At 43.3% G+C, this 27658-nt stretch overlaps 1 protein-coding gene across 4 annotated transcripts in view; it reads left to right on the top strand.

Moving 5' to 3' along the window:
* The window catches only part of TNFAIP8 (TNF alpha induced protein 8), a 46141-nt gene that overhangs the window by 13456 nt on the left and 5027 nt on the right, over positions 1-27658 (top strand). Inside the window, exons 1-2 of one of the 4 annotated variants that reach the window (XM_083464666.1) lie at positions 11355-11449; positions 24634-24727. The exons of 2 other annotated variants lie outside the window; for them this stretch is intronic. In XM_083464666.1, the coding sequence (XP_083320792.1) occupies positions 24679-24727 (49 nt within the window). In that variant the 5' untranslated portion in view covers positions 11355-11449; positions 24634-24678. Of the gene's footprint in view, positions 1-11349; positions 11450-24633; positions 24728-27658 lie in introns of those variants that run through there. One more of the 4 variants, XM_083464667.1, reaches the window with a different exon arrangement.

The following is a 27658-nucleotide window of genomic DNA, read 5'->3' as shown; positions in this document are numbered from 1 at the left end:
AATAATCTGGTTTGAACAAGAAGAAAGCAGAATCCTAAGGTCAAATGTAACAGCTGCAAAATAGCTTTTCACTCTGGTTTTTAGCACACTTGGATTCAAACCATTTGGGATGAGGTATTGATACGAATAACAAACTTAGAAAGTCTATCAAACTATATATAGGAAAGACTTGATGAAATTTTGACTTTTCTTCTAATACTACTGTAGAGTAGTATTCAATGCTAGTCCTACTTTGAGTAGACCCATTGAAGTTAATATGCATGACTAATTTAGGTTCACTAATTTCCATAGGTGTGCTCTGAGAATGTTTTAGTTGAATGCAACCCATAGTAACTTGTGTCAAACTTATCTAATTCTTCTCTCCTGTATTTTAGTGAATGTGGCCATAAAATACATTGATAGTTATGTTCATGGATTTGTGTGATTATGTGGATTGCCTCCAATAACCTTGTTGAAAATTAATTGTTTTAACTGATATAGTAAGAATATATACATATATACCTATACATATATATGTGTGTGTGTGTGTGTGTAGCGTGTGTGTGTGCGCGCACACACGCATACACACACCAAACGTGTACAATTCTTGTGAAGTTTTAATGCTTCTAATGGTTGTGTTCCAACCAGCAGCAAACTTGTTCCTGTGTAAAAGGATATGGTTTCTTAGTGATGAAGTGCCATCTAGTGCCATGTTGATACAACTACATTTTCTAAAGCTTGAACCAAATTTAGAAGAATTCCTTAATTGGGGTCTAGTTACAGATAGGTAGCCGTGTTGGTCTGCCATAGTCAAAATAAAAAAATTCCTTCCAGTAGCACCTTAAAGACCAACTAAGTTAGTTCTTGGTATCTGAAGAAGTGTGCATGCACACGAAAGCTCATACCAAGAACTAACTTAGTTGGTCTTTAAGGTGCTACTGGAAGGAATTTTTTTATTTTAATTGGGGTCTGTTCACACAGTTTTAAACTGAGTCCAGATTACTGAATTATGCATTTATCTTGGGGAAAATAACTAGATCAAATCTGTAACATTAATTCTATCTAATTTCTTATGGGATTCATACACAGATACTAAGGTAAAGGTAAAGGTAAAGGTACCCCTGCCCGTACGGGCCAGTCTTGCCAGACTCTAGGGTTGTGCGCTCATCTCACTCTATAGGCCGGGAGCCAGCGCTGTCCGCAGACACTTCCGGGTCACGTGGCCAGCGTGACAAGCTGCATCTGGCGAGCCAGCGCAGCACACGGAACGGCGTTTACCTTCCCGCTGGTAAGCGGTCCCTATTTATCTACTTGCACCCAGGGGTGCTTTCGAACTGCTAGGCTGGCAGGCGCTGAGACCGAACGACGGGAGCGCACCCCACCGCGGGGATTCGAACCGCCGACCATGCAATCGGCAAGTCCTAGGCGCTGAGGTTTTACCCACAGCGCCACCCGCGTCCCTACACAGATACTACTGCATGGCAAAACTCTTTTGAAGATAAAAGCAGATTTTCAAGAGAGAGGCAGGTGCCATGTGTGTTTAAGGTTTTAAAATGAGTGAGTGCAAAAAGTAGCTGCTTGCTTCCAAGCCATTATTAGATGTCTTCTGTGTTTTAGTATGCAGTTTAGATGACCTGTTTTGCATACATGCATTTCAAATTAACTTTCATGTCACCTTATCACACATTTGTGGAAGGCAGGAACCAATTACGTTGGTTTTGAGCACATTAAAACCACTAGCTGTATGGGAATTCAACTTTCCCTTGAATAAAGCATCCTAAAAAATGTCGTCTTCTTTTTTTTTTTAACCCAGGAGTTGTGAAGCTTCAAGTTCCTGTAGAACTCTTGCAGGGAGGTGGGACCGATTTGGATGGTCTGCCCCCGCCACTTAATGGATCCAAATGGTTTCCAAAGAGTGGTAGGGGATGCTTTATCCATGCTGATGGCCTTTCAGCTGATTCCCTGGTTGCCCGCTGGAATGTGGAGTTAACCAGGGCTATTGACTGTTTGGCTCCAAAGCGCCCTCTCCGATAGCATGGAGCCCGGACAGCCCCATGATTTTCCAAGGATCTGAGGGCAATGAAACAATCGCTGAGACGGCTAGAGTGCCGGTGGCAGATAACTCATTCTGAAGCTGACCAGACACAGCTTAGAGCTCAGTGTCGAGCCTACCAAATGGCGATACCGACGGCGAAGAAGACTTTCTTCACCGCCTCTATTGCATCTGCAGAAAACAGCAGCAGGAGCCTCTTTCAGGTGGTTCACAATTTAGCGGAACCACCTGCTCCATCAGGGCCCAGTACGGGCCACATGATCTCCTGCAATGATTTTACAAAGTTTTTTGCAAATAAATTCGCTCAGATTCGGGAAGAGGTAGACTCCACCGTGGGAGTAGGGCCGGGGCGGCAGAGTGCTAGAGTCCTGTCTAGTCAAGTTGTGTTGGATCAATTCCAATCTGTTACCCCTGAGGATGTGGACAGGCTGCTTGGACGAGTGAAACCAACCACCTGTCTCCTTGATCCTTGCCCATCCTGGCTTATAAAAGCTAGCTGGGAAGGGCTGGGCGATGGGCTTTGCGGGGTGGTGAATGCTTCTCTCTGTGAGGGAACCTTCCCAGACCTGCTGAAAGAGGCAGTCATTAAACCACTTCTTAAAAAAAAATATCTCTAGACCCAGTCAATATGGCCAACTATTACCCAGTCTCAAATATTCCATTCTGGGGCAAGGTGATTGAGTGAGTGGTTGCTGAACAACTCCAGGCACGCCTGGAAGAAGCGGACCATTTGGATCCCTTCCAGTTGGGATTCAGGCCTCATCATGGGACTGAAACTGCCTTGGTCGCACTGGTCTCCTGCGGGCTAGGGACAAAGGTGAGAGCTGTTTCCTAGTTCTGCTGGATCTCTCAGCAGCTTTTGATACCATCAACCATAACATCCTTCTGGATCGTCTAGAGGGGCTGAGAGCTGGGGGCAGTGTTATACAGTTGTTCCGCTCCTTCTTCCTGGGCTGTATTCAGAAAGTGGTGTTGGGGGATGAATATTCAGACCCCTGGGCTCTCACCTGTGGGGTGCCTCAGGGTTCTGTCCTCTCCCCCATGCTTTTCAACATCTACATGCAGCCGCTGGGAGAGATCATCAGGGGTTTGGGGCTGGGTGTTCATCAGTATGTGGATGATACCGAGCTCTACCTGTCTTTCAAATCAGAAACAGTGAAGGCGGTGAAGTCCTGTGTGAGTGTCTTGAGGCAGTTGGAGGATGTATGGCGGCTAACAGATTGAGGTTGAATCCTGACAAGCAGAACTACTGTTTTGGGGGCAGGTGTGGAGGACTCCCTGGTCCTGAATGGGGTAACTGTGCCCCTGAAGGACCAGGTGCGCAGCCTGGGAGTCATTTTGGACTCACAGCTGTCCATGGAGGCGCAGGTCAATTCTGTGTCCAGGGCAGCTGTTTACCAGCTCCTTCTGGTACACAGGCTGAGACCCTATCTGCCTGTGGACTGCCTTGCCAGAGTGGTGCATACTCTAGTTATCTCTCGCTTGGATTACTTCAATGCACTCTATGTGGGGATACCTTTGAAGGTGACCCAGAAACTGCAACTAATCCAGAATGCGGCAGCTAGACTGGTGACTGGGAGCGGCTGCTGAGATCACATAACACCGGTCTTGAAAGATCTACATTGGCTCCCAGTACGTTTCCGAGCACAATTCAAAGTGTTGGTGCTGACCTTTAAAGCCCTAAACGGCCTTGGCCCAGTATACCTAAAGCAGTGTCTCCATCCCCATCGTTCTACCCAGACACTGAGGTCCAGCACTGAGGGCCTTCCTGTGGTTCCCTCGCTGCGAGAAGCCAGGTTACAGGGAACCAGGCAGAGGGCCTTCTTGGTAGTGGCACCTGCCCTGTGGAACGCCCTCCCACCAGATGTCAAAGAGAAGAACAACTACCAGACTTTTAGAAGACATCTGAAGGCAGCCCTGTTTAGGGAAGTTTTTAATGTTTAACAGACCACTGTATTTTAAAATTTTGTTGGAAGCCGCCCAGAGTGGTTGGGGAAACCCAGCCAGATGGGCGGGGTATAAATAATAAATTATTATGATTATGATTATTACTACTACACAAAATACTGAATCATAGGGCTTGTGAACCTTAGTAGGAAAAGGGGCTGACATGTCATGCTCTGTTACTGTGCACTACAGTGTCAATGTATTGCCACTCTCAGCTACATTACTTACAGTGCAATCCTATACATGTATACTCAAGAAGCGCCTTGAATTCAATAGTGCTTATTCCCACTTAAGTGGATATAGGATTGTAGCCTAAGGGTTGGATCCAATAAAGTTGTGCCATTTGCACATGGTCTTTTGCTTGCACAGCAGAACTTTGCTAGCTCTGCCCCCATGGTGTCTCATCCTGTCCCTTGTGTGGGTGCTCGAGAGGCTAGCTATGCTGCTGGTGTGGGGGGCGGGGGAGAAGCATTCACCAGGCTGGGGAAGTCGAGTGGTGCAGCCACCCACCGCCGGCGCCCCTGTGCTTATCCTTCCCTAGACTTTAACGCCAGCTGACTACTTGCTCTGACGTGCGCCTGGTAGCTCTGGCTCCTGGCCTGGCGAGGGGAGGAGTGTGGCAGTGCTGCTGGTGTGGAGTGGAACCCTCTCCTCCGCCTCCTCCTCCTGCTGTCAGGAAAAGCTTCAAGGAAAATATTTCAGATGTTATCTCTGAGTTACATATTGTTTTCCCCACATTTATTTACCTACTTAACTTATATAGCTGCCCCATAGCAGAAGTACTCTCGGAAGCCAATGTGGCTTGAGTATCAGACTGAGACCTAGGTGATCAGGGTTCAAATCCCCACTCAGGCATGAAACGGACTGGGTGACCCTGGGCCAGTCAAAGCCTCTTAACCTACCTCACAGGATTGTTGTAGGAGGAGGTTGGACCTTGTATTCCTTGGAGAGAAAAGGTGGGATATAAATGCAATAATCTCTTCTGTTTACCTGCTTAAAAAAGCTGGAGAGGCCAGCCAGATTGAGACATCAGTTGCCAACCTGGCATCCAGTCTCCACCAGTCGCAAAATGTACCTTGTGCCTGGCTACTTTCTGATACTGCCTGTGCATAGTGGAGAATAGCTTGGTACACTTGCCCTAGGCCTTGAAAGGCTAAGCCAGCTGGGGAGGGGGTGGGCCTGCCAGACTTAGGCTGTTGTGTGGCGAGTTCCCGCCCCCCACCAGGGGGAGTCTCCTGCTGAGGCACGTCGACTAGGAGCTCCCCCGGCTCACCGCTCGGGGCGTGCCTTTGGCCCACACCTCCATAGGCTTCGGACAGGGCCACGCCCCCTCCCCCGGAGTCCTTTAACGGACCACCCTTCGCTCACTGGGGGGAGGTGATGGCGTTCCTCCCCCCCCACATCCTCTTAACCCCTTCTTACCAATGCCTACCGCCACGAGCAATCACTCGCTGCCAATACTCTCATGCCTGAAACCAATCCCTTATCCCCTTAGCTATATCCATCAGCCAAACATCATTTCCAGCATCCGACAGATGCACGCCATCAAACCGGTAGAGGGCCTCACAGTTGAAATGTATGCCCGGGTGTTCAATGACCTTCCCACCCAGGGCTGCCACTCTACGCACTGATCCAAGGCTTTCCTAGCCCTATTCAAGGCTATTGGGCACCTGCAATCTCTCCAGACCCGCCTCTCAATCAACGAGGCCCAAATAATTGTGATGTTCGGGTAAGAGGCCTTGAGCTCCTCAAAGTCGCTAAAAATGTTCCACTGCAAGTCAACTGCCTTTCTGTAAGCTAGGTTATTTTCTCCTAATTGTATCAGTAAAGCATCTGGGGGGCCCTCCACTGCTGCTCTGGCCTTAATTGCTGGCAACATCTCGGCCCAGCGCATTCCCCTCCGAGAGACCCAGGATATAGCGATGTCAGACGGTAAGCCTAGGCGCGGCCCGAGACCGGAATTGATGCACGGACCCTGGCCCAATGCACAATGCTGTGCCCGATTATCCAGATGCGCACCCCCATATCTCCTGAAAGAAAATTGAAAGAACAGGCCATGGTCAGTTAACCCCAGATGAGCCGTCATAATTTTTTTCTAACATAGCGTTTGTAAGCATCCGATTTCCAGCGGCCCAAGTCCTTAATCCTCTCAGCAGTGAGGCCCAGGTGCATTGCTGTGGTGGCCGCTCCTATCCTAAAAGAGTGTGCCGCGAAATCTGCGGGGGGGGGGCACATGCTGCCAGTGAACTGGTGACGCGTCAGGGGTAAGCCATCTGCATGGATCAATAGTGGCCCTGCCAAATTGGCCCGCAGAAATAAGAAGCGTCTAGTGTCCTTAACTGGACACGGGCCTGGTTTACCGGTAGCCAGGAGCCGAACCAGAGCCCCCCTCCCGTATTGATCTGTTTTGGAGCTACGTATCCGCAAAACCAGATCCTCCCGTGAAAGCGTAACATCGTTTAAAAGCAAACCATGGGAGGAACCACGCTGACCCTCTTCGTATACCACCTCACCAACACGCATAGCGCTGAAAAAGGCGATGGAGTATGCCGCTGAGAATAAGCGCGCCTCATACTTCGACCAGCAGACCGTTCTCAACTTTTTATGAATTTGGAAAAGGATGTCAAATGATACTGGCCTCCTCATATCGCAGCTTCAGGGCTGCAGCCTGCGCCAGCCCTCTAACCTCTTCTGTATGACAAAATCGGCACATGGGTCAGAGGAAAATACCACCTTGCAAAAGAATGATATTGCCGCAGCCTGTAGGTTGAGGGTTTTAGGGGCACGGCCCAAGCGTCTCAAGTATACTAAGTAGGATAAAACCTCTGACTTGACGGGAGGGGCATTACTTCTGGCGGCGCAGGTTTTACTGCGGAATTTTAAGAAATCCGACCAAGCTTTCTTATAAGATCTTAAAGTGGAAGGCGCCAATGAGGCTAATACTCCCTGAATCACTTCTGGCTCCCAAGACTCGGGTCCCCAAGACTCCACAGATGTTCCGGGAACGGCTGAGGAAGCGGCTGTGCGTCCGGTGCTAACGAGCAGAGGCGGTCCATCTGAAAACAAGATAGGGCATCCGCGATGTCATTGTTAACACCAGGCACAAATTTGGCGGAGAAGTGGATATTGAGTTCTAAACACGAAGGAACGCAGAAGGGCACCTACCCTTGGGGACCATGCGGCCTGCCTGGAAAGGACTCCTACTACTGCCTGGTTGTCGGTGTGGAAGCAAACCCTATGGTTACTAAAGGCTTCAGACCACAAGTGCACTGCCACTACGATCGGAAAGAATTCTAGGAAGGTTAAATCTCTGGTATGGGGCCCCCCTGCCAGGCTGCAGGCCAGCGCTGGGCACACCATTGCCCCCTAAAGTAAACGCCAAACCCTAGAGAGCCTGAAGCATCTGAATGCACCTGAAAGTCCACTTGCAGCAACAAGTTATCCTGCCACAAGGAAATACCGTTGTAGTTCTCCAAGAACTTCAACCAGACTTCCAGGCCAGATTTTACCTCCTTAGATAGGCGAACCCTATGATGAGGGGAACGCAGGCCTGCTGACAGCTTCGCGAGGCGGCCGCAGAATGGGCGGCCAGGGGAAACCACACGGCAAGCAAAATTTAAATGGCCCAGCAGTGACTGGATCTGCCTGAGGGTAACTTTTCTTAGGAGGAGCAGCTGCTGAATGAGGTCACCGAGCGCGATCAGTTTCTCTCCAGGAAGTTTTGAGGTCTGAGCGACAGTGTCCAACTCAATACCTAAGTAAACCATGCTTGTAGCTGGGCCCTCCGTTTTGTCGGTGGCTAGAGGAACTCCCAACTCCCCCGCTAATGATGTGAAGGCTTTAAGGAGCTCTGAGCACTCTCTTCTGTTTACCTGCTTAAAAAAGCTGGAGAGGCCAGCCAGATTGAGGCATCAGTTGCCAACCTGGCATCCAGTCTCCACCAGTCGCAAAATGTACCTTGTGCCTGGCTACTTTCTGATACTGCCTGTGCATAGTGGCGAGTAGCTGGGTACACTTGCCCTGGGCCTTGAATGGCTAAGCCAGCTGGGGAGGGGGGGCCTGCCAGACTTAGGCTGTTATGCCCATAACGCCCTATGCTTTCCAGCAAGACTGAGGCTGTAGCATGCAAGGTTGGAGGCTAAGAAAGGGGGGGGGGAGTGAGAAAATGGGCAGTGTGGTTAACTGGCTTTGAAGGAAGGAAGGAGGGGCTGATGAAAGGAATGGATGGTTTGAGCTTCCTTTGAAGAGGGGGCATTAAATGAACTTAGGAGAAATCCAGTATTTATAAAATGAGTACTGATAAACTGGGAATAAAGGGGAAGCAGGGCGAGGGAAGATGTGAATGGAGGGATTAAAGAAACTGACAGTTTGTGGAGTGGGGAAAGGGTACAAGTTAAAGGGGTGAAACGAGACGGGAAGATGAAGTTGTGGATGGGTAAAACTATTTTGAGGCGCATGTGGAAGTGAAAATATAAAAGCCATCTCTGCTTAGACACAGATCAGCAAATTCTGCCTAAAATAAAACATAAACCACCATTGGATGTTCCTAAAAAGATAGTCTATAAACAATTGTATGACTAAGAACAAATTTATAAAATAAAATGGAGAGTCTAAATCATGTTGCCTCCGCAGCCAATATCTGTTCTTAACTATTGGAATTCCTTGCCACAAGGAAATCGCTGTGACAAAGGGATTAGATAGAAGTGTCAGTAATTGCTCATCAATTATACCTATTTCTGTCTCTATTGGCCATCATTTTGTTATCAGCTCTGTTCCTTCACTGCCATTTTATGAGTCATGGGCCATCTCAAGTGAGCCCTAGGAGGGAATTTTGAGGACTGCTGGACCTTATTGATCAAAAGGAGAACTTTGAACTGAGGTCAGAAACATACTGGAAAACAACAGGGATATTTCAACAGTGGCAAAATGTTAATTGTGGAAAACCCCTGTTAATATCTTCCTGTATTCAGAACCAGATGAAGTTTCTTTGTGAACACTTAAAAGGCAACCCTATTTGTCATGAATTAAAAACTATCCAGTCTGGGTGTTACCAGAGCAAGACAAGGCCAGATTCAAAAGCACTCCCGAGCTTTGAACTTGCTGTTACAGGAAAAATACAGCACTCTTTAAAAAAACACAAGTTAAATATTGTTCTGTTGCTCAAGTAAATTCTCTACCAACATAACTTAGATTTTGTTTGCTTGTTTTCATTAACAGTATTTAATTCTCAAGAGATTGGTAACTCGCCAGTTGCTTGTTTGAGTTGACAGGGCACAGGGAGAGCTTCTTCATATGTAGTCTAACAATCACCTCGGGCACTGTTGGTACAAACAGTGCCTCTTCCACAAGAGACCAATACATCTCATGGCAATTACCGTGACTGACACAATTGCAGCAGCCTTTGCTCTTACAAAGCACCACAAAAGCCTATTGAAGAAGACACTTAGATTGTGCAGAGTTGTTGCAAGAAGAAAGTGCAACATTAGTATTGATATTGTCATCCTGAACTGTAAAATCAAAACAATTTACCTAGGACATACTTCAGTAGAAGCAATTTCAAAACAAAAGCATAAAACTTTTAAACAACTTAAGAATAGGCTAATTACAGAGCTATGTCTCTATCAGTAAAGCTGATAGTTCATACAACAGTAAAGGTTCAATATTCAACGTTGTGATTTTATGTTGTGAACCACCCTGAGACCTGCAGATGAAGGGCAGTATATAAGTAATAGTAATAGTAGTAGTAGTAGTAGTAGTAGTAGTAGTAGTAGTAATACAGATGCCATCCTAAATGATGGTTAAGGAAACCGAATTATGATTCTGTATCATGTCTGAACTGATGAACCTTTGCGTGCAATTGGACACCATAGTTTGAAGTGGGGTTGGAAACTATGGTTCATACTCATTTTGAGCCAGTTGAGACAGGGCTCCAAGTACCTTGAGAACCATGAACATACCTGACTGTCCAGAATACTTGACCCACCTGTGGTGGCTCCACACCTGCATGTGGGGACATAATATGTGAATGCTGCCCACATACATACACTAAGACCTCCCAGTTGATTTCCTAAATGAAATCTGGTATATGCATAGGCATAATATCATACACATACTCGACCATGCACATAGTGAGACTCGAGTGGTGCTTGCATGCTGTCTGGGTGAGGTTGGCAGGCAGGCTTGTTCTCCCCTCTCTATCCAGTAGGTGAGGCAGGTGCGTATCATCTAAACCAGCCACAAGATTTGGTATACAGTGGTACCTCGGGTTACATACACTTCAGGTTACATATGCTTCAGGTTACAGACTCCGCTAACCCAAAAATATTACCTTGGGTTAAGAACTTTGCTTCAGGATGAGAACAGAAATCGTGCAGCACAGCGGCAGCAGGAGGCCCCAATAGCTAAAGTGGTGCTTCAGGTAAAGAACAGTTTCAGGTTAAGAACAGACCTCCAGAATGAATTAACTTCTTAACCCGAGGTACCACTGTAATGCCTCCGAAACCACAGTTGCAGACATTGTCTCCATATGCTTCTGGCCCTTTCAATTTAGGAAAGTTGAAGAGCAGAATGTAAAAGTAGACAAGGTACTGCAAGTCATAGTTTTCCTTGTACATTTGGAAGCACAAACCATGATGATGATGATGATAATGAAGAATATACCGCCCTATACCCAGAGGTCTCTCAAGCCATGGTTTGGGTTCCAAACTCTGCTTACAACAAACAGTGGTTTAGCACCAGATCTATCTGATCTGAGAGAGTAAAGATGTGAAATGCACAGATAAGGGGGGAAGAGGCAAAAATATTTCACCAAAATTGCTCCTGTTATGGACAGATAAAAAGCCACAGTCTGAATTTTAAAATAAAGCTGGAAGAAACAATGCTTATGTATATTTTTGTTTTTTAAAATATGCCTTTTCCTTCCTTGAGTCTTTCCCACCCACACCCACCCTATAAAGCAATTCATACTCAAATATCAAGTTAATTCTTAATAGCTCAAAACACTGTTTTAGACAATTACAGTTGGAGGTTGTAGGCCCATGCTGCTTGTCAGCCTCTTAATGAGATATTAAAAACTGAGTGGCTTTTCTGTTGTTTTGTCTTAACTGCCTTTCATGTGCATGTGTGCGCTCACACTGCTTAGCAAGCTCTAACAAGTAGAAGTCCACCATTTGAAAGGCTAAAATAGAATAAAATATATAAACTGTGATTCCTTGCAAATGAAATGGGTGTCTGCAAAGGTGCTCCTTTTCAGACAGTTGCTCAGAATGCCATTCCGAAAGAGGCGGAAACTTTTAGAGCAGCTGAGCTGTGATTCGTTGGTTTCACAGAACTTTTCCTCTCTTAATCCCAGCCCCCCTTTTTTTTCTTTTGAGAAGTTGACTTTGCTGCTTCTCAGACGCGCACGTCACTCGCAATCTCCAGAGATTTAGTGTGATACCATGAGCGCCGAGGCAGATGAATCTAAAGAAGGTATGACTTTAGTGTTTTCTAAGATTTGGGTTTTTGTTTTTGAAAAAGTTCGCGTCTCCTTCAGAGCTGCTTCTGGCAGCAATATGAGATGATGAATAGAGATTTGTGCTCGCTGTAGCACTGAGCTCTTCGTAGGGGAGGGGAGAAAGCAAAAGGCATCTAAAGACTGCTGTTCAGATTTCACTGAAAATGCAGAAACACGAGCCTTCATGCCAATGGCGTTTTGTTTGTGCAATGATAACTATATACAATACACAGTATTATTAATGTTCAAAGGGCTGAGTGCTATGTATTCACACAAGCAACAATAGCTTAAGTTGAAAGGGGAAGATACTTTTTTTTTAAGTAGATGCAGTGTTCCTTTTGCAAAAGGAAGTTGTGTAATACAGAGAACTGAAAGATCGTTATTTTTAGGAAGGAGGTTTCTTGGCGTTAACAACTTCTTTTTCCAGTGTGGCTATATACTCTTGATGTATGTATGCTTTTAAGTAACACTAGGTCTGAAACAAGGCTTGTCAATGTGGAAAACTATTTCATTTACTTTTATGATATGGAAGAGCATGTGGAGGGCTGGAAATACCCCAGTTATCTGTGTAAACATAGAGGAGGGGGTATCTGGTGGAGGAAGGGAAGAAATGGCTTTCTGAAATGTTAATACAAAAACCATTTCAATCAGAGGTTTGGAGAAGGGGTGGGAATGGGGTAAGGACAATGCCTTTAAAAATGTGGGCACACTTTTAAAAACTGGAATTTCCTGACTTGTTAGGAATCCAGATAAACTTGCATTAAATAAAGGGCTGGTATAAGCTAGTCAGAACACCAGTTTGTAGTAAATCAGGAAACTTTTCAAAACACTGGAATGCTCCTCTATTCTCCCCATGGCTTATCTGATACCCCCACCTTGCCAATGTTTTCAACATAGCTCTTATCCTTCCAGTTGGAGTTGAAGGAGTGTGTATTTCTTAGCACAGAAAAAACACAGCCTAGTAAATGAAATCCACAAACTGCAGCATAGCTAATTAACAAATACATTGATGCTAAAAACATTTTAATACTGATCCCTTTCCTTTCCTCATCAACCAAGAGAATAAATGTGAATCCACTTCCATTGAACAATTGTAAAACTGTACTAAACCTATCTTCTCTGGCAACTCCTCAGTGCAGTGTTCCCCTGGCGGCACGTTCATTCCAACCCTCCTGTGTGTGAGATGAGTAAGCAGCATGCATGCTATGACATGACACAAGGATTGCAGGAAAACCTTTTGAAAGTGGCCTTCGTTTCACATGAACATTCAGTTGATTTAAGATAAAACATCCCAATTGCCCCTGCTATCTTTGCTACAGGGTGATTGTTCTTCTGCTGACATCTTGAGATGCCCCTGTGTGCTTCTGTTTTCTGCAAAACTCCTGAGTTTCACATGGAGCAAGGTGAAACTTCTCTCAAGGGAGGTAATTAAGGAAAACAAGTAGAACACATGTTGGCATTTGTAAAAGTTGAATACAGTATATTGTGTCTCAGTTTACAAACCTGTTTCAGTGGGTTGGGGGCACCTCTAGGGCACATTGAGTGGGGGGCTATAGGGAGAGGGGAGAATAGCAGGAAATTACCTACCCCCCAATTCGGTTGATGGATTTCTTCTGTCCACCCAAAATTTAGGTTGCAATATTTCAGTTTTAAGCGGGATTGATGGCTGTTGTAGTTAGATCTTACGATGTGAGACATAGAATGGAGAAAAAGGAAAATAATGATATAACCAAACAATATATTTGTTATAAAGAGGTGTATCCAGAGTTCCACTCAGGTGTTTAAAGACCACAAACTTTTGCTAATTGTGTTGATGTATGTCATTACAAAAAAAGCATTGTAAACTTTTGGGCCTGATAACTTACCTGTTCCTCTGTGGATGCTAGGATCATAAATGAGCTCCTCTTGCCAGTGCTATGCCTCAGTTGCAATGCAATCCTGTGCATTATTGCTCAGAAATAACTGTTCCCAATGGGGAGCTGCTTCTAGGTAAGAGTGCAGAGGACTCTGGCCTTGAACAGCAAGTTAAAAGGAACAGTAGAATATTGGTAGTCACACTCTCCTAAAAAAACTTATCAGGCCTGTTTGTTTTCCATCTTTTGCTGGCCATCTATGCTTTTTCTTTTCAGACAGGCCTTTGGACAGTGTTGATGCTATTCCTGACTCTGATTACTGTGTGTGTGGCTTTTTATTTAAGCTGCATTTTGTGTGTGTGTTTATGTTTGTCTTATAAGCTGTTTCAGAAGGGCTGCAAGGGGAGAGATAAAAAATATAAAATAATGTCTTGGGTTAGGAAATTTGAGTTAGGAAAACAGGTCTCTTAATTTTTGTTTTGGCAGAGGTCTTGTTAATGTTGTTCATTTCATTCTCCCTTGGCTTTGCAGCATTTGTGTGTTTCTTTCTCTGTTTTCTGTATTTTCCAGATGAAGATTGCTCACATACTGGCCTTTTAATATCCCATAACAAATGATTCTGCTAAGGAGCAATTACACTGGAACATTATAATTGATTTCTAAACCTCAATGGATCAATAGAATTGTGCTTTTTGCTACATTCTGTATTAAATTTTGTATTAAATTTTTGACCACAAACTATTATTAGAGGTATTTGTACTGGACTGATGTTCAGCACAACTAATTTTAAGCTAAATATCTGTAGCATCATGTTCCCTTAAATACTTTGGGGGGAGTGAGTTAATGTGAAAATTGCCATCCTGGTTAGAATAATTGCTTTCTTAGTTGAGCTGGAACACATATTTTCCCCAATTTAGTAGTAATGCTTCTCCTTCTTGCACAACACAGTCGTGTTGCAGTATAGTGTGGGCAGGGTTAAAGTTAGGGGAGATTTAGAGTTAAGTCATACAGATGTCTCAGCTACTTCCTTGATTTTGAGATAGATGGGGTGGGAAAGGTTGGAGGACATTCTTTGCTAAATGGTGTATCCCACGTTAAAAAGAGGCATTTTGACACTTATTTTTTGGGTTTGAATCTGTTAGGTGTGCAGCCTCACCTCTGTGCTTCTTCACAGTATACTTCTGGGTAAGATAGAAAACTGTATTTGAACTACTAGGACATAGTTAATTAGAACTTACTAATGCTTCGTTATTTGTATGATCAATAAAGTCACACCAGAATAATTGTGGTGGTGCTGGTGGTTCATATTAAAACTGCTTACCATCTTCAGGCAGTGGTTGTTGTTGCAGCTTGGCATGGGGCCACGAGGAGAGCTGGGGGTGAGAATCAACAGCATGGCCAGCTGATGTCAGCAATGGTCTTGATGGCTGTGGGGAGCTGGCAAATGGACCAATTGGCACCCTGGTGGGGGCGCAGTGCCCCAGTGGCAGACCTGACAGTCCCAGTCTTCTGTTTGGTCCACCACCGGCCATAAAAGCTGGGTGTGGGGCATTGTCAGTCAAGTTAACTCTCTTTATTCAGAGAAACACAACAGCTCAGGCCTAGTGAGCGCAGCAACTCTTTCCAGTAGATCTTGCCCCAATGAGGCAGTTACGAGAACTGAAGGTACCCGCTGGTGCCTGCTGCACTCCTCTGCATCCAGCCAGTCCATGACACAGAGTTTATCAATATAGCAATTGTTATGGCTTAAATATTTAATAAAGCTTTCACAATGTCTGTAGTTTAGAAAGAGGAAATAGATCCAAAATTAGTATGCATTTGCTTTAAGTTATTTGATTATTCTGCGATAGTCTGACCATTTACTCTTCTGCAAATGACTGAACTGAGGTGGCAAACATTATAAGGTCAGAATCTGACCTGTGGTTGTTGTTGAGAGTTAAATAAGAGAAGCCAATCAATACCTCAATGGGTCTTGAACCAACTTGCAAACACACTACATCATAACGCAGCATGAATGATAGTCTGGACATATTGAATGATGTGGACATTTCATGTAACTATTACATTAAACATCCACATTATCTGTTGTTGTTGTTTAGTCGTGTCCAACTCTTCATGACCCCATGGACCAGAGCATGCCAGGCACTCCTGTCTTCCACTGCCTCCCACAGTTTGGTCAAACTCATGCTGGTAGCTTCGAGAACACCGTCCAACCATCTCGTCCTCTGTCGTCCCCTTCTCCTTGTGCCCTCAATCTTTCCCAACATCAGGGTCTTTTCCAGGGAGTCTTCTCTTCTCATGAGGTGGCCAAAGTATTGGCACCTCAGCTTCAGGATCTGACCTTCCAGTGAGCACTCAGGGCTGATTTCCTTAAGAATGGATAGGTTTGATCTTCTTGCAGTCCATGGGACTCTCAAGAGTCTCCTCCAGCACCATAATTCAAAAGCATCAATTCTTCGGCGATCAGCCTTCTTCTACATGTATTTAGAAGTGAGCCCTTCTTGTAAGCTTCCCATCGATATCTGACTGGGCATTCTGAGAAATAGGATGTTGAACTAAATCAGATCCAACCTCCAGCAGGACTCTTGCTACATCCTTATTTGCACTGATTTGAATGGTTACTTAATTTCAGTAATAATTTATGTTCACAACCTTCAAGTTACCTGTTAATGTCCTTCTTTCAGATTTGCGTAATTCTGTTAAAATGTCAACCTGCAGACACATTTTTCGTTTCCATATATAGTTAACATGTTCTATATCATAATTTTCCAAAGTTTCATTACTTGGCAACAGTTTTTTAAAAATTACCATACATTTTACATGTTTTTTGTTTTGTTTTTATGCTGCAAACTGCCCTGAGAGCTACGGATGAAGGGTGGTATGCAACTTAACACACACACACACAATGACTCAGAATTTCTCTAATTTTCTTCTAGTGTTCAAATACCTTCTCCAAGAAAATAGAGACTAGGTCAATGGCACTTTATTTTATTCATAGTTTTACGTCGTCATTTGGTGGACTGACAATAAATTTTTAAGTTAGGAACAAAATCAGATGAGCTTGGGACAATGAAACCTATGTTGAATTAGCATGTTATTTTTGCTACAAAAGCCTGACCTCAGCATCTCCCTATGTTTTTTTCTTGAAATAATTATTAAGGTTTATAAAGAAAAATACAAAGATTATTGTCAAACATATTTTCTTTATCCAAACTGAAACATTAAAGGCAAAAAAGAGGGAGAGGAGGAGGAGGGAGGAAGGAAGGAAAATGAAGAAATATAGTAAAAGGAATAGAAGAATATTTAAGAGAGAGAAAGAGAAGTTAATAAGCTAAAGAACTTCAGAAGTTCTTTAGAATTTGATCTCCCTTTGGATCAGCTGTTATGAAGGGAGTGTGATCCTGCCTAGCACTGGGTTCCTGCTTCGTGTAGCACTTCAAAGGCTCCTGACAACCAGCTGGTTGCTTTCAGAGCTGGACAAAGCAGCTTGGTCAAGGCCCACCCTTACCTGTATGACATCAGGTGTCATGGGGGTGACCATGGCGTACACATGGTGGACTCATGCGCCAAATGGGGAAGTCTGGTGGGCCAAGATTGGCATATGAGCCAAAGGAGGACCCTGATCTAGAGATACAGAAGTTCACCTTGGGAGCTGAAGGTCTCTCACCTTTCCTCAGGGGAACAGTACAGCCCTGTGAAAGGTTGAAGGCAGTCTTGAACACAAAATGAATTTTAACACAACTTAAAAGAACACCACAAACACAGGGAATAATGTCCCTATGGGAAATGTGATTATGTGGTTAAGGCTTGCCAGGTTCCACAAGGAGGGATTGGGAAGGAGCATGTGGTTAAGCAAATTACATGTGCACTGGCCATTTGAGTTGCTGAGGCTCACCTCTCTCTTAGAATCACTACCATTAAAAGTAGCAAAACATTTCTAAGTGGTTAGCAATGTACTTCCCATACCTTAGCCAGTCTTAGCATGAAGCTAGCTACATTCACAGCTTTATAATTTCTGGGTTGTGTAGTTATGTGAACAGCAAGAAAATGAAAGAGGGAAGTGTTCTCAAAGTTTATTGTAGTTTAAAGGTCCAAGACCTATTCTTTTCCTTCTTCAGGGGCACTTCTTTTCATTGGATCACTGCAAATATACATACTATTAATGCACACACACAAACACAAAATTGAGACTTCCTCCTTCAAGCATGTGGATTCAAGCATGTGAACAGCAACATTTACACAGCAACAATAGAGACATGGCTTCATATTTTTCATGGGCTGGTAAATGTTAAACACTTTGTTTGCAAGGTACACTAAAAGCTAGTACAAATATACCTAAATCAACTATCAAAAAATGTTTGATAACGTTTGGTGATTTGACCAAATATAAGGGTGTTGGTTTTTTTAACAGCAAATACTATCTTTGCAATGTTGCACATAATAAATGCATTTGCACCTAACTTTGCTAACTCCCTCCAAGTGAGTAAATATACCTTCAAAAACTCCCCTTTAATTAGTTTTGGAAATTTGCATATCTTTGATTTAAAAATAGAATTTGTAAAATAAATCTCAATGCTACAAGTGTGACTTTAAATATTCCAAGTGTGTTGTTAGTGCATATATCCATTCAAAGTAGTACAGGATACAAAGGTAAATGATACATAAATGAATCAGTGTATGGAAGTAGATACCATGACTACGTAAAACAGTGAAATATCAAAATATCCATAATGAGTTTTTATGGTAATTTTATTTATTTTTTAAAAAATAGTTACATTTGCTTGGATTCAATCCTTTTGCTGTCTCTTGAGCTCCCTGAAAATATGCTTTGAATATTGGGGAACCCACAGGCCAAAGGTTCCCTACCACAGTTAATTCTTTCACATCCTTCCAAGGAGGTGACACTGAACCTGTTGGTTCGCTTGAACTGAACAGACATTTGAAGGATTGGGTGCTTGGAACATAATCTAGATCATGGGCAGGCAAACTAAGGCCCGGGGGGCCGGATCTGGCCCAGTCGCCTTCTAAATCCGGCCCACAGACAGTCCAGGAATCAGCATGTTTTTACATGAGTAGAATGTGTCCTTTTATTTAAAATGCATCTCCGGGTTATTTGTGGGACCTGCCTGGCGTTTTTACATGAGTAGAATGTGTGCTTTCATTTAAAATGCACCTCTGGGTTATTTGTGGGGCATAGGAATTCGTTCATTCCCGCCCCCCCCCCAAAAAAAATATGGTCCGGCCCCCCACAAGGTCTGAGGGACAGTGGACCGGACCCCTGCTGAAAAAGTTGGCTGACCCCTGATCTAGATCATGGAACAGCGTCAGATCTGGACACCTGGACCATGAAACCCCTGCTCTGCTTTTACGCACCTCAAAAGGAAATGAAGAATCAACCTGATGTGCATCAGAAAATGTTTTCTCACCCTTGGAAGTAAACTTTTCATTTCAGGCAGTCCCACAGTATCTCCAGGGGTTTCTCCTCCCTCCTTACCTTGTTTTTTTTCTATTTGCTTCCTCCTAAAGGTATTGCTTGGTTCAGCAGGAAGTGGAACATCACTTTGGGGTAAAGAGATGAATAAATTAAAAATGTGAAGCTGCTGTACAGCTCATTGTTTTCCTGAACAGTAAAATAGTGCAACAGAAGCAATGACTCACAATTGGCCTTACACTGATCAGGAAAAGAATGTGGCACTTTTCCAGTGGACTCAGTCAAAATGCAAACTGTAAACTACTTTGAGAGGTCAGCATAGAATTTTTGATGCCTTTTTGGAGAGGTTTAGCATTTGTTTTTTGATAACTGTGGCTTTTCCAGAAGCTTTTTCTGTGCAAGATGCTTGAGGTCACAAGCTTGTTTGCAGCAGTTTTAGATGAGAATCAATAAAGCTGCATGTCATGACTTTATCTCCGAGCTCATGAGAGGGGGGTTATGGTGTAGCAGGGATGGAATTGCACGCAGGATAAATTCAAGAGAAACTCTGCAATAAACTATTATACCAGCTGCCTGTGCTTTGAAACTGAAGAAAAAGCCTCCCTGCTCCATAACAGTATGCTCACAACTTATGGACATTTAACTTGTGTGCATTCAGCTTTATGTGCCTGGCAAGCATTTTTAAAAAAATAAAAAAGGGAGAGGGCATCTGGGGAAAATACTTTGGCAATCCCACCCACCTTGCACCCAACGTGTTTTGACTACAGTATATGCAATTTTGGCTTTATGCACTATCCCCAGAACATAACCCCTTCATAAATTGTGGGTCTACTGTACTTTAAAAACACAACCCCTTTACAGCAGTTTCATTGCAACATCCATGTGAGGGAAATGAAGTTTGAGCCCAGAGTTCATGCTGCCACTCGTGCTTTTTATACCACTCCCCACATACCCCTGAAGGAGAGAAACCACAAACGGGGTTTCTGGAGAACTGGACGCCAGCATGGGCACCCAGATCATATGCTACTTCCCCAAACACGACTGCTGCATCATGTATGATCCAAGATAAGAACAGCCATAAGGTAGATGAATACCATAAAACCGTGGATTAGTTCTGACTCCACAGTACATGCCCACTGTGCTATGTTTTAAGTGCTAAATTTTGACTGGATTGTGTTATGGTTTGGTGAAATGAATGCCCCTTTATGTTCTGTAGATTGACTTACGTTGAAAATGGTGTTTTCAGTCATTAGATTTGTCTACAGGTTATAAAATGTAAGTGCTTGTATTTCATACATGTTCATTGTGTACATGCCAGAAGGACATTCTGTTGTGCTCTGCCCACTACCAGAATACAGGATTTCTTTAATTCAGAGTACCCTCCCAGAAAGTTGGTAGCCTGATCAGTGATTTTGCACATTTTCCAGTTCTGTTGTTACCTCCTTCCAGTAATCTTCCACAGCATCCTGGGGCAAGATAATTCTTTCATATATTTGCATCTGACGTGACTGGATCATTCAATCAATCCAGGTGTAGAGATGTAGCAGAGTTGCCTATCTTCAGAAGAGGCTGCCCATTGAGTCTCACAATATATTACTGCTCTGAGCTAGTTGCCTTCCAGTCAAGAGACAGGGGGCAGCCAGAAGGAAGGGCCGCTGCTGTACACCTGACCTCCTGGTAGCAGCACTGCTGCTGCTCTTTACTGAATGGGCTGAGATGCCAGGTTGGGTCTGTGACGGCTCATTGGCAGGAGTACCAGGTTGGCTGCACTGGTGCATCCGTGCAGTTCCCATCTCCACTGCCACCTTGCCCCTGTCACTCTCAGCAAGCAGCAGAGACACCACGGCTGGGAGGCCAGGTGCTTAGTGCCACCCCTCTCTGCTGACCACTCTGGCAGGAAGCTTATCCAGAGCCAGTGTGGTGCAGTGGTTAAAGTGTCTGAATAGTATTAGGGAGATCAGATCTGTATTAAGCTGTGAATCTCACTGAGTCACCTTGGGCATTTCACTATTTCTCAGCCTGGACTGCCCTACAAGGTTGTTGTGAAGATACAATTAGGAGGCATGAATAATGTGTGCTGCCTTGAGTTCCCCTGAGAAGAGGCAGATGCCTTGGTTATCTGAAATTTGGAAAACATTTTCATTACCCAGCTACAGTAGAGCTGGTAATATCAGTTTTTTAACCTCTGCTTTAATAATTTGAAATTGCTACTACTCACATTGCATGACTTTCTCCTGCTCATTTTGATGCTGGTTCTCCCAGCAGAATGGCAGTGCTTATCATTCTGCAAGTTTAAGAATGTAATGTTGCCTGATGTACCAACTAATAACTGTAGCACAGCAGTACTTGTGCAGATGCGCTTATTGTTACAGAAAGGCAAAGAGGAAGGAAATGTGTTAACGTTCTGTTATGTTCCCTCATATAGATCGAAAGAACTGTGAATCAGCATTCTGTATTTGCATACACCATATTTCTTGGCTTAGAATCTATGAATGCCTAGGCTAAAGCACTTAAGAATCACTGCATTATGTTTTAGTTGTAAGAGAAGGTAGGAAGTCATTGCACATAAATGAGAAAAGAGCAGTTCTCGATTATGATAATCCAATGCTAGCTACGTTGATAGTTGTGTGTTTTAAACTAATCACTGGCATCTATCTCACAGGAATAGTCTCACTAACAATACTCTGTGCACTCTCCTGTTAAGTAGATCCATGTCATTCAGAGTATTGAGAAGAGTTATAGGCTTATACCTTGTTCTGAAGGTTGCTCCCATGCTGTGTTTGTCCACATTATAATTCTTGTATTGCAGAAATGAGTGTCATGGTTTTAAGGGGAAATAGGATTTTATCTAAAACTGTTCTTCAAGGCAAAATCAGTAAATATTTCAGCAGAATATGCAATTCGGTCACAATAATAAAAATGGTGATTGTGATATACTCCACATAATGTCGCTTAAGCCTTCTCTTGCCACAGCTTTGGACAGCTAAGTATATGCTTTAGCTGTATGATTAAAATAAAATGTGTGTTTCTGGGTTATATTATTGGTCCATCCATCTAAGCCCTATTTAGATGTTCTGATACCTCATATTAGTGGGCTAGTTCCCCTCTCCCTCAAAAAAATAAAAATAAAATGCTGTACCATCCACAAATTGGAGCATTCATTTCTGAAGTATGGAATCTTTTCTAAATGTATAGGCTCCTTGTGCTGTTTAGGACCCAGCTCTGCTTTGCATTGCAGACATCTGACTCTAACTTGGAGAGAGTGGTGAGAACAGTGACAGAGAGCTGAGCTAGCAACTTGTTGCCACTCTTCTTCATGTGATTCTAATTGCATAGGATAACTGGAATACTCAAATAGGGCTATAGCCCTACAAACGTTAGACAAAATCTCCAAAAAGTTAAACAAGGGTTGGTTATACAAATGGGACCTGTAACACATGTTGCTGTATGGGATGTTTAAAGTGCCCACTGGCCAGTTGTGTCCTTTCCCAGGATACTCCATTCTGTTTCTGTCATCCTGGTTTTTGGTCCCCACCCCACAACAGTCAGCCATCATCCCACACCAACTGAGGATGCTCAGTACTCATTTGGCTAGTTTGTCGTTCTTTTCACCCTCTTCTGGCTACATAAAGATGAAGATGAGATCAGCATTACTGTATATCATGGCACTGTCAGAGTAATATGTGAATCTGTCTCGTCCTGCTTCTGTCCGATTGCACCTTTACCCACATCCTGTAGCAAATTTCCTCCACAGCCTCTTATGGTTTTCAAATGGAGCAATAAAGAGGCTTGAGTATATCTGCTAGAAAAGAAGTGTGGTTAGATCTCCTGATGTTGTTTTGTCCCCCTCTTGGAAAAAGATAACATTTCTGATATTCTCACTTTGCTTGCAACCCATATGTATCCTGCAGCAATGACTTTAGAAGTACTCAGGAAACTGTAACCTGAGTGCAAAAGGGTGCAACTCTCACTCAAAGACTTTGTACTGATAACTATGTGGAATTAATTTTTGGGGGGTGGGGGACATCTATGGCCCTTTAGATATTGTTGGAGTCTGATTCTCATCAGCCCCAGCCAGCGTGGCCCAGGAGTCAGTTGTACTGGGAGTTACCCAACAACAGCTGGAAGGCCACAAATTTCCCATGCCTGGTGTAGTACAGTTTACTAAAACTTCTTAACAGCTATTTGCTTCATTACTAGCAGTGAGGTTGATACCTGGACTTTAGGATTTTATCTGGATCAGTGGGCCTAGGCTGTTTCTTTATTGACTTGAGGATACAGTGTGGTGGAGCATTCCCCCATTATGGGGTGTCATAACCTGAAAGGACCCTGGCAGAAAAATTCTATGCAATTTTCGGGTAAAATAATCCTCCTGGGCAACTGCAGTCTCGTCATCTGACCTGATAAAAGCAGCTTGGCCTACTTATCTTCCATATATATATATATATATATATATATATATATATATATATATATATATATATCTTCCATATATTATCTTCCATATATATATATATATATATATTTGCTTTCGTAGATTATATATATATGGTTATATATATATGGTATATATATATGGTTTCAGACGTGCAAATCAGCAGGTGAGGGTTTTTAAAGCATGGAACTAAACATTTCCACCTGCTAACTGCTGCAGACCTGGCTAGTGGTTAAAGGGCAGCTACAGGAGCTGTTTCTAAGGTTGTCAGCTCAAATTGGGAATAAGCTGTATCACTGAAGCTGCTATCTCATTATGGTACTATCAGTCTTCTAACAGCAGAATCTGCCATGTGATTGTGTGAGGTCAGTGTCTGCCGCTTTGTTGTTGGTTTTTTGACATGATACAGAATTGAGATGGTTAGAGTGCAGAAGCAGACTGTTTGATAAACAGCTATTATGAGTGATGGCCCTGCTAGCCAGCCAAATTCTGCTATTAAGCAAAATTTCCTCATTCTCTTTGAGATAAAAAATGGTAAAATGCTTGGAGCATGAAGTGGTGATGTACAATAATCCATTCATTGTTTTAGTCATAGTCACCAGTCATAGTAGAAAGGCAACTCTGAATGTATACATTTTGAATATAGTGGTCTCAGTGAGTCACCTTTGGTACTATGATCCTGAAAATACTCAGGACAGAGATTTCAGTAGTCTATGGCCAGGCTTCAGTAGAGCAAAAAACAAAAAAACAAAAAAACCACTGCAGTTTCCTGCGAATATGTTACATCTTGTCAAATTAGTTTGTAAAAATGCCAAAGCAAATAGTGGAAAGAAAGCGTCAGGGTGAGAGTAGTTTGACTGCTGAAAATGTGTTGTGCAGGGCCAGAGTTAAAAAATGCCATCTTCCATTATGAAGTGAAAGTTAACCATTAGGATTCTTTTATATTTTGTTTCCAGGTCATTAGCTCACAATCATAAATATGCCCAAAGTGTTCTTTTACATCCCTGAGAGCAAGACATGTCCTTAAAACTGAAGGTTATCAGGTGTTTGACAGCAGCATCCAAATGTCAGGATGTGGAATTAGACATGGTTAAAAAAGAAGAAGAAAAAGTCTGAACTCAAGTTAAAAGAAGTGGCCTGTGTCTGTTTAGCATCACTCTGGTCCTGTAGTTGGTGGGTGGGGGGGAGGGAGAGGAGAGGAAATATCTGGCTGATCTTTGTGTCTCTTCTGGCTGTTAATGACATCCTTCTCTCCAGTGTGTTTATCCAGTTCACTTCTGCCTCCCCCCCACCCATTGCTCTGTATATGTTTGCACCTCCACCGCCTACTGTTCTCTTTGTGTCTGGCCTAATAGTCCTTTCATCTCTAGTTGTTTCCTTCCCTTTTATTTCCCATATCATTATATCCCATATCATTTCCTTGACTTTGTTCAACTGAAGCTTAACCCAGATAAGGCTGAGGACGTGTTAGTTGGTACCGGATAGATGGGATTAATCTGCCCTGGATGGGATTATGATCCCTCTGAAAGAGCAGGTATGTACATAGCTTGGGAAAACATCTGGCTCCTGTGCTATCACGTGAGGTTCAAGTGGTTTCAGTGGGACTGAGTGTCTTCTGTCAGCTTTGACTGGTGCCCCAGCTGGACAGGGATAGCCTAGCTTCCATTGCTAAGGCTCTGGTAACCTCTAGGTTGGATTACTGCATTGTATGTGGGGCTCTAAAGATGGTTCAGAAACAGCAGCTTGTGCAGAATTCAGCAGCCAGATTGTTGACCAAGGCAAGACGATCCAAAGATATAACACCAATTATGGTATGACTGCACTGGCTACAAATTATGTTTCTGGCCTCAATTTAAAGTGCCAGTTTTGACCTGAAATGCCTTAAGTTGCTCAGGACCCCAGTATCTCAAGGACTGCCTCTTCCCACGTGAACGAACCCAGATCTTTAAATTGTCGTCTGAGGTGTTTTCTTTGTGTCCCTTCCTCAGGAGGGCAGGAGGAAAGCCACATGAGAACAGACCTTTTCAAGTGTTGGCTCCCCACTTGTGGAATGCTCTCCCTGGTGCCATCTTTATTTCTTAGGCGCCAAGCAAAAGCTTTCCTTTTCACTTAATTTGAAGGGTTTCATACATTTGTTGCCTCTTTTAGTGTGGTGGGATATGTATGACCTGTCATCTGTACAGATGTGCTTTTTAGGCATTTACTGGTTGTGTGTGTGTTATAACTGGTTTTAATGTTTATACTATTTTTGTAAGCCACTTTGCATCACTTTTGTGAGGAAAAGCAACTAAAAAATTAATGATAACGTCCCTGTGACTCTTGTGCAAAGAAAAACAGAGTGCTGGTAAATAAATGTTAATACATACCGGCTTTAAAACTGTCAACTGCCATTGGCATGCAAAATCTAGGCTTGATGGATAGAAAGTTGGAATGTTAGCATAGAGGTTGTGCTGAGGCAAAGCCTGCAGCAACAAATCCACAAATACCATAGCCAACTGTCACCCTGTCCACCCACATTCATTTGGTTTAAAATCTTTGGTCAAGCAGTAAACTGTGTTTGTCTGCAGCTGTCCCATACGTACAGGGATCAAACTGGCTACCTTAGTATTTTCAGCACCATGTTCTAACCAATGGATCTATCCAGGCAACATTATTAGTTATAGTGTGGCATGCTGCTGCCTCTTTTGTATTCTATGCAGTTTTGTTGTTTTAAGCAAGTGATACAATCTTCTATTCGCACAACTTTCATTTCAAACATGACTCCAGTTTGCAGGCTTGTTGCTGTGGGAAATGTGTCTGCAAAAGTCCTGCAGATTGCTGACGAATAGCATACTTGGGAGAGTGTGGATTTGAGAGCACAGAGCCAGTAGTGGACGTCTAGCAGGAAGAATGTGTATATAGATGTGCCCACTTAATCAGACCCTTAAAAAAAAACAAAAACGGACTGGTTCACACATATATGTGCCTCACTTGGTTTTCAGTATTCCATTGAAGAGGATTCTGCTTGAAGTAATGAAACTTCCGCCTCAGTCATACATGCAAGTTATTACATGAGCTGCAGTTCAACAGTCTAGTTGAGTTGAGTTTAATATTTATTTATATGTAGCAAAATGTGAGCAGTTTAGAAGAAATAGAATTCAAATCAAATAATAACAAAACAGCAGGTGTGTGTGTGTAAACTGGCTCAAAGCTTATTTAAGCATTCTAAGATGGAATTTGACTTTTCCATAGCAACCTCTTAAATTCCCTGTCCACTCTGTCTTACTATAGTATGGGGGCGGGGGTTGTGTTAAAACAAACGATGAATTAAGTTTAAAGCAGTTCATTTTCCTTGTGGCTATGTAATCTGTGAAAGAAGAAGAAGAAGAAGAGTTTGGATTTGATATCCCGCCTTTCACTCCCCTTCAGGAGTCTCAAAGCGGCTAACATTCTCCTTTCCCTTCCTCCCCCACAACAAACACTCTGTGAGGTGAGTGGGGCTGAGAGACTTCGCAGAAGTGTGACTGGCCCAAGGTCACCCAGCAGCTGCATGTGGAGGAGTGGAGACACGAACCCGGTTTCCCAGATTACGAGACTACCACTCTTAACCACTACACCACACTGGCTCACTGGACCACACCAAAGCCCTGCCTAGTGCAGTATCCTGTTATCTACAGTAGCAAAGCAGATCCTTATGGGAAGCCTGGCCCACAAAAGCAGGACATGAGCACAGTGGCCCTTTCCTGCTGCTCATGCTGCATCTGATCCTGAAAGTGATTATATTTAGCTGGTTCACGTAAAACACTAAACCAAACCATAGTTTATTCCCAGGAAGGAGATCACAACCACTGTGGTTCTCCCCCGATCATCCTTCTGCTTTGCTGCTGTAAGCCAAGGCATGCTTTGGCTTAGCATGTTGTCCAACCTGGTCTTATAGTTTGCCTCCATGACAAATCATGAGCTATAAACCGAAGATCAAACCTTGGTTATAGCTTTTGTTTTTGTCTGGAGCAAGAAGCACCATGAATCCAACTAGGATGACATTCTAAGTTGAATCATGGTTTTGCTCACAGTAGTGCAGCAGCAGCAGCAGCAGCACCCAAGGAAAACTAAATCAGCCACAATGTTCCTTTAAGACATAGCTTGGCTTAGTGAGACCCCCGGCTGAAACAGTTTAGAAAAACATTTATAGGATTGTTATGGAAAACATGAAATATTAGATTTGTGTCAGATATTGGAAGTATTGGACAACGGAAGTAATAGTAATTGTAGAAAACCATATGTAATAATCTCATTCATATTTTTAAAACTTCTAGCACTAGTTTGCTATTCTTAGAATTATTTAATTCTAAATAGGTTTCCTAGGGTAGTTATAAAGTGGAATGTCAGACATTTTAGAGCAACTTTTAAAGGATCTGGTGATAGAAAAATGAAATAAAGTAACTGCAGTCACAGGAAAGCCTGTGTGTGTGTGTGTGTGTGTGTG

The sequence above is a fragment of the Podarcis liolepis genome, assembly GCF_965112155.1.
Source record: "Podarcis liolepis genome assembly, chromosome: 11".
Lineage (NCBI taxonomy): Eukaryota > Metazoa > Chordata > Lepidosauria > Squamata > Lacertidae > Podarcis > Podarcis liolepis.
The sequence above is the reverse complement of the archived record's forward strand: the minus strand, read 5'-3'. Positions and strand labels throughout refer to the sequence as shown.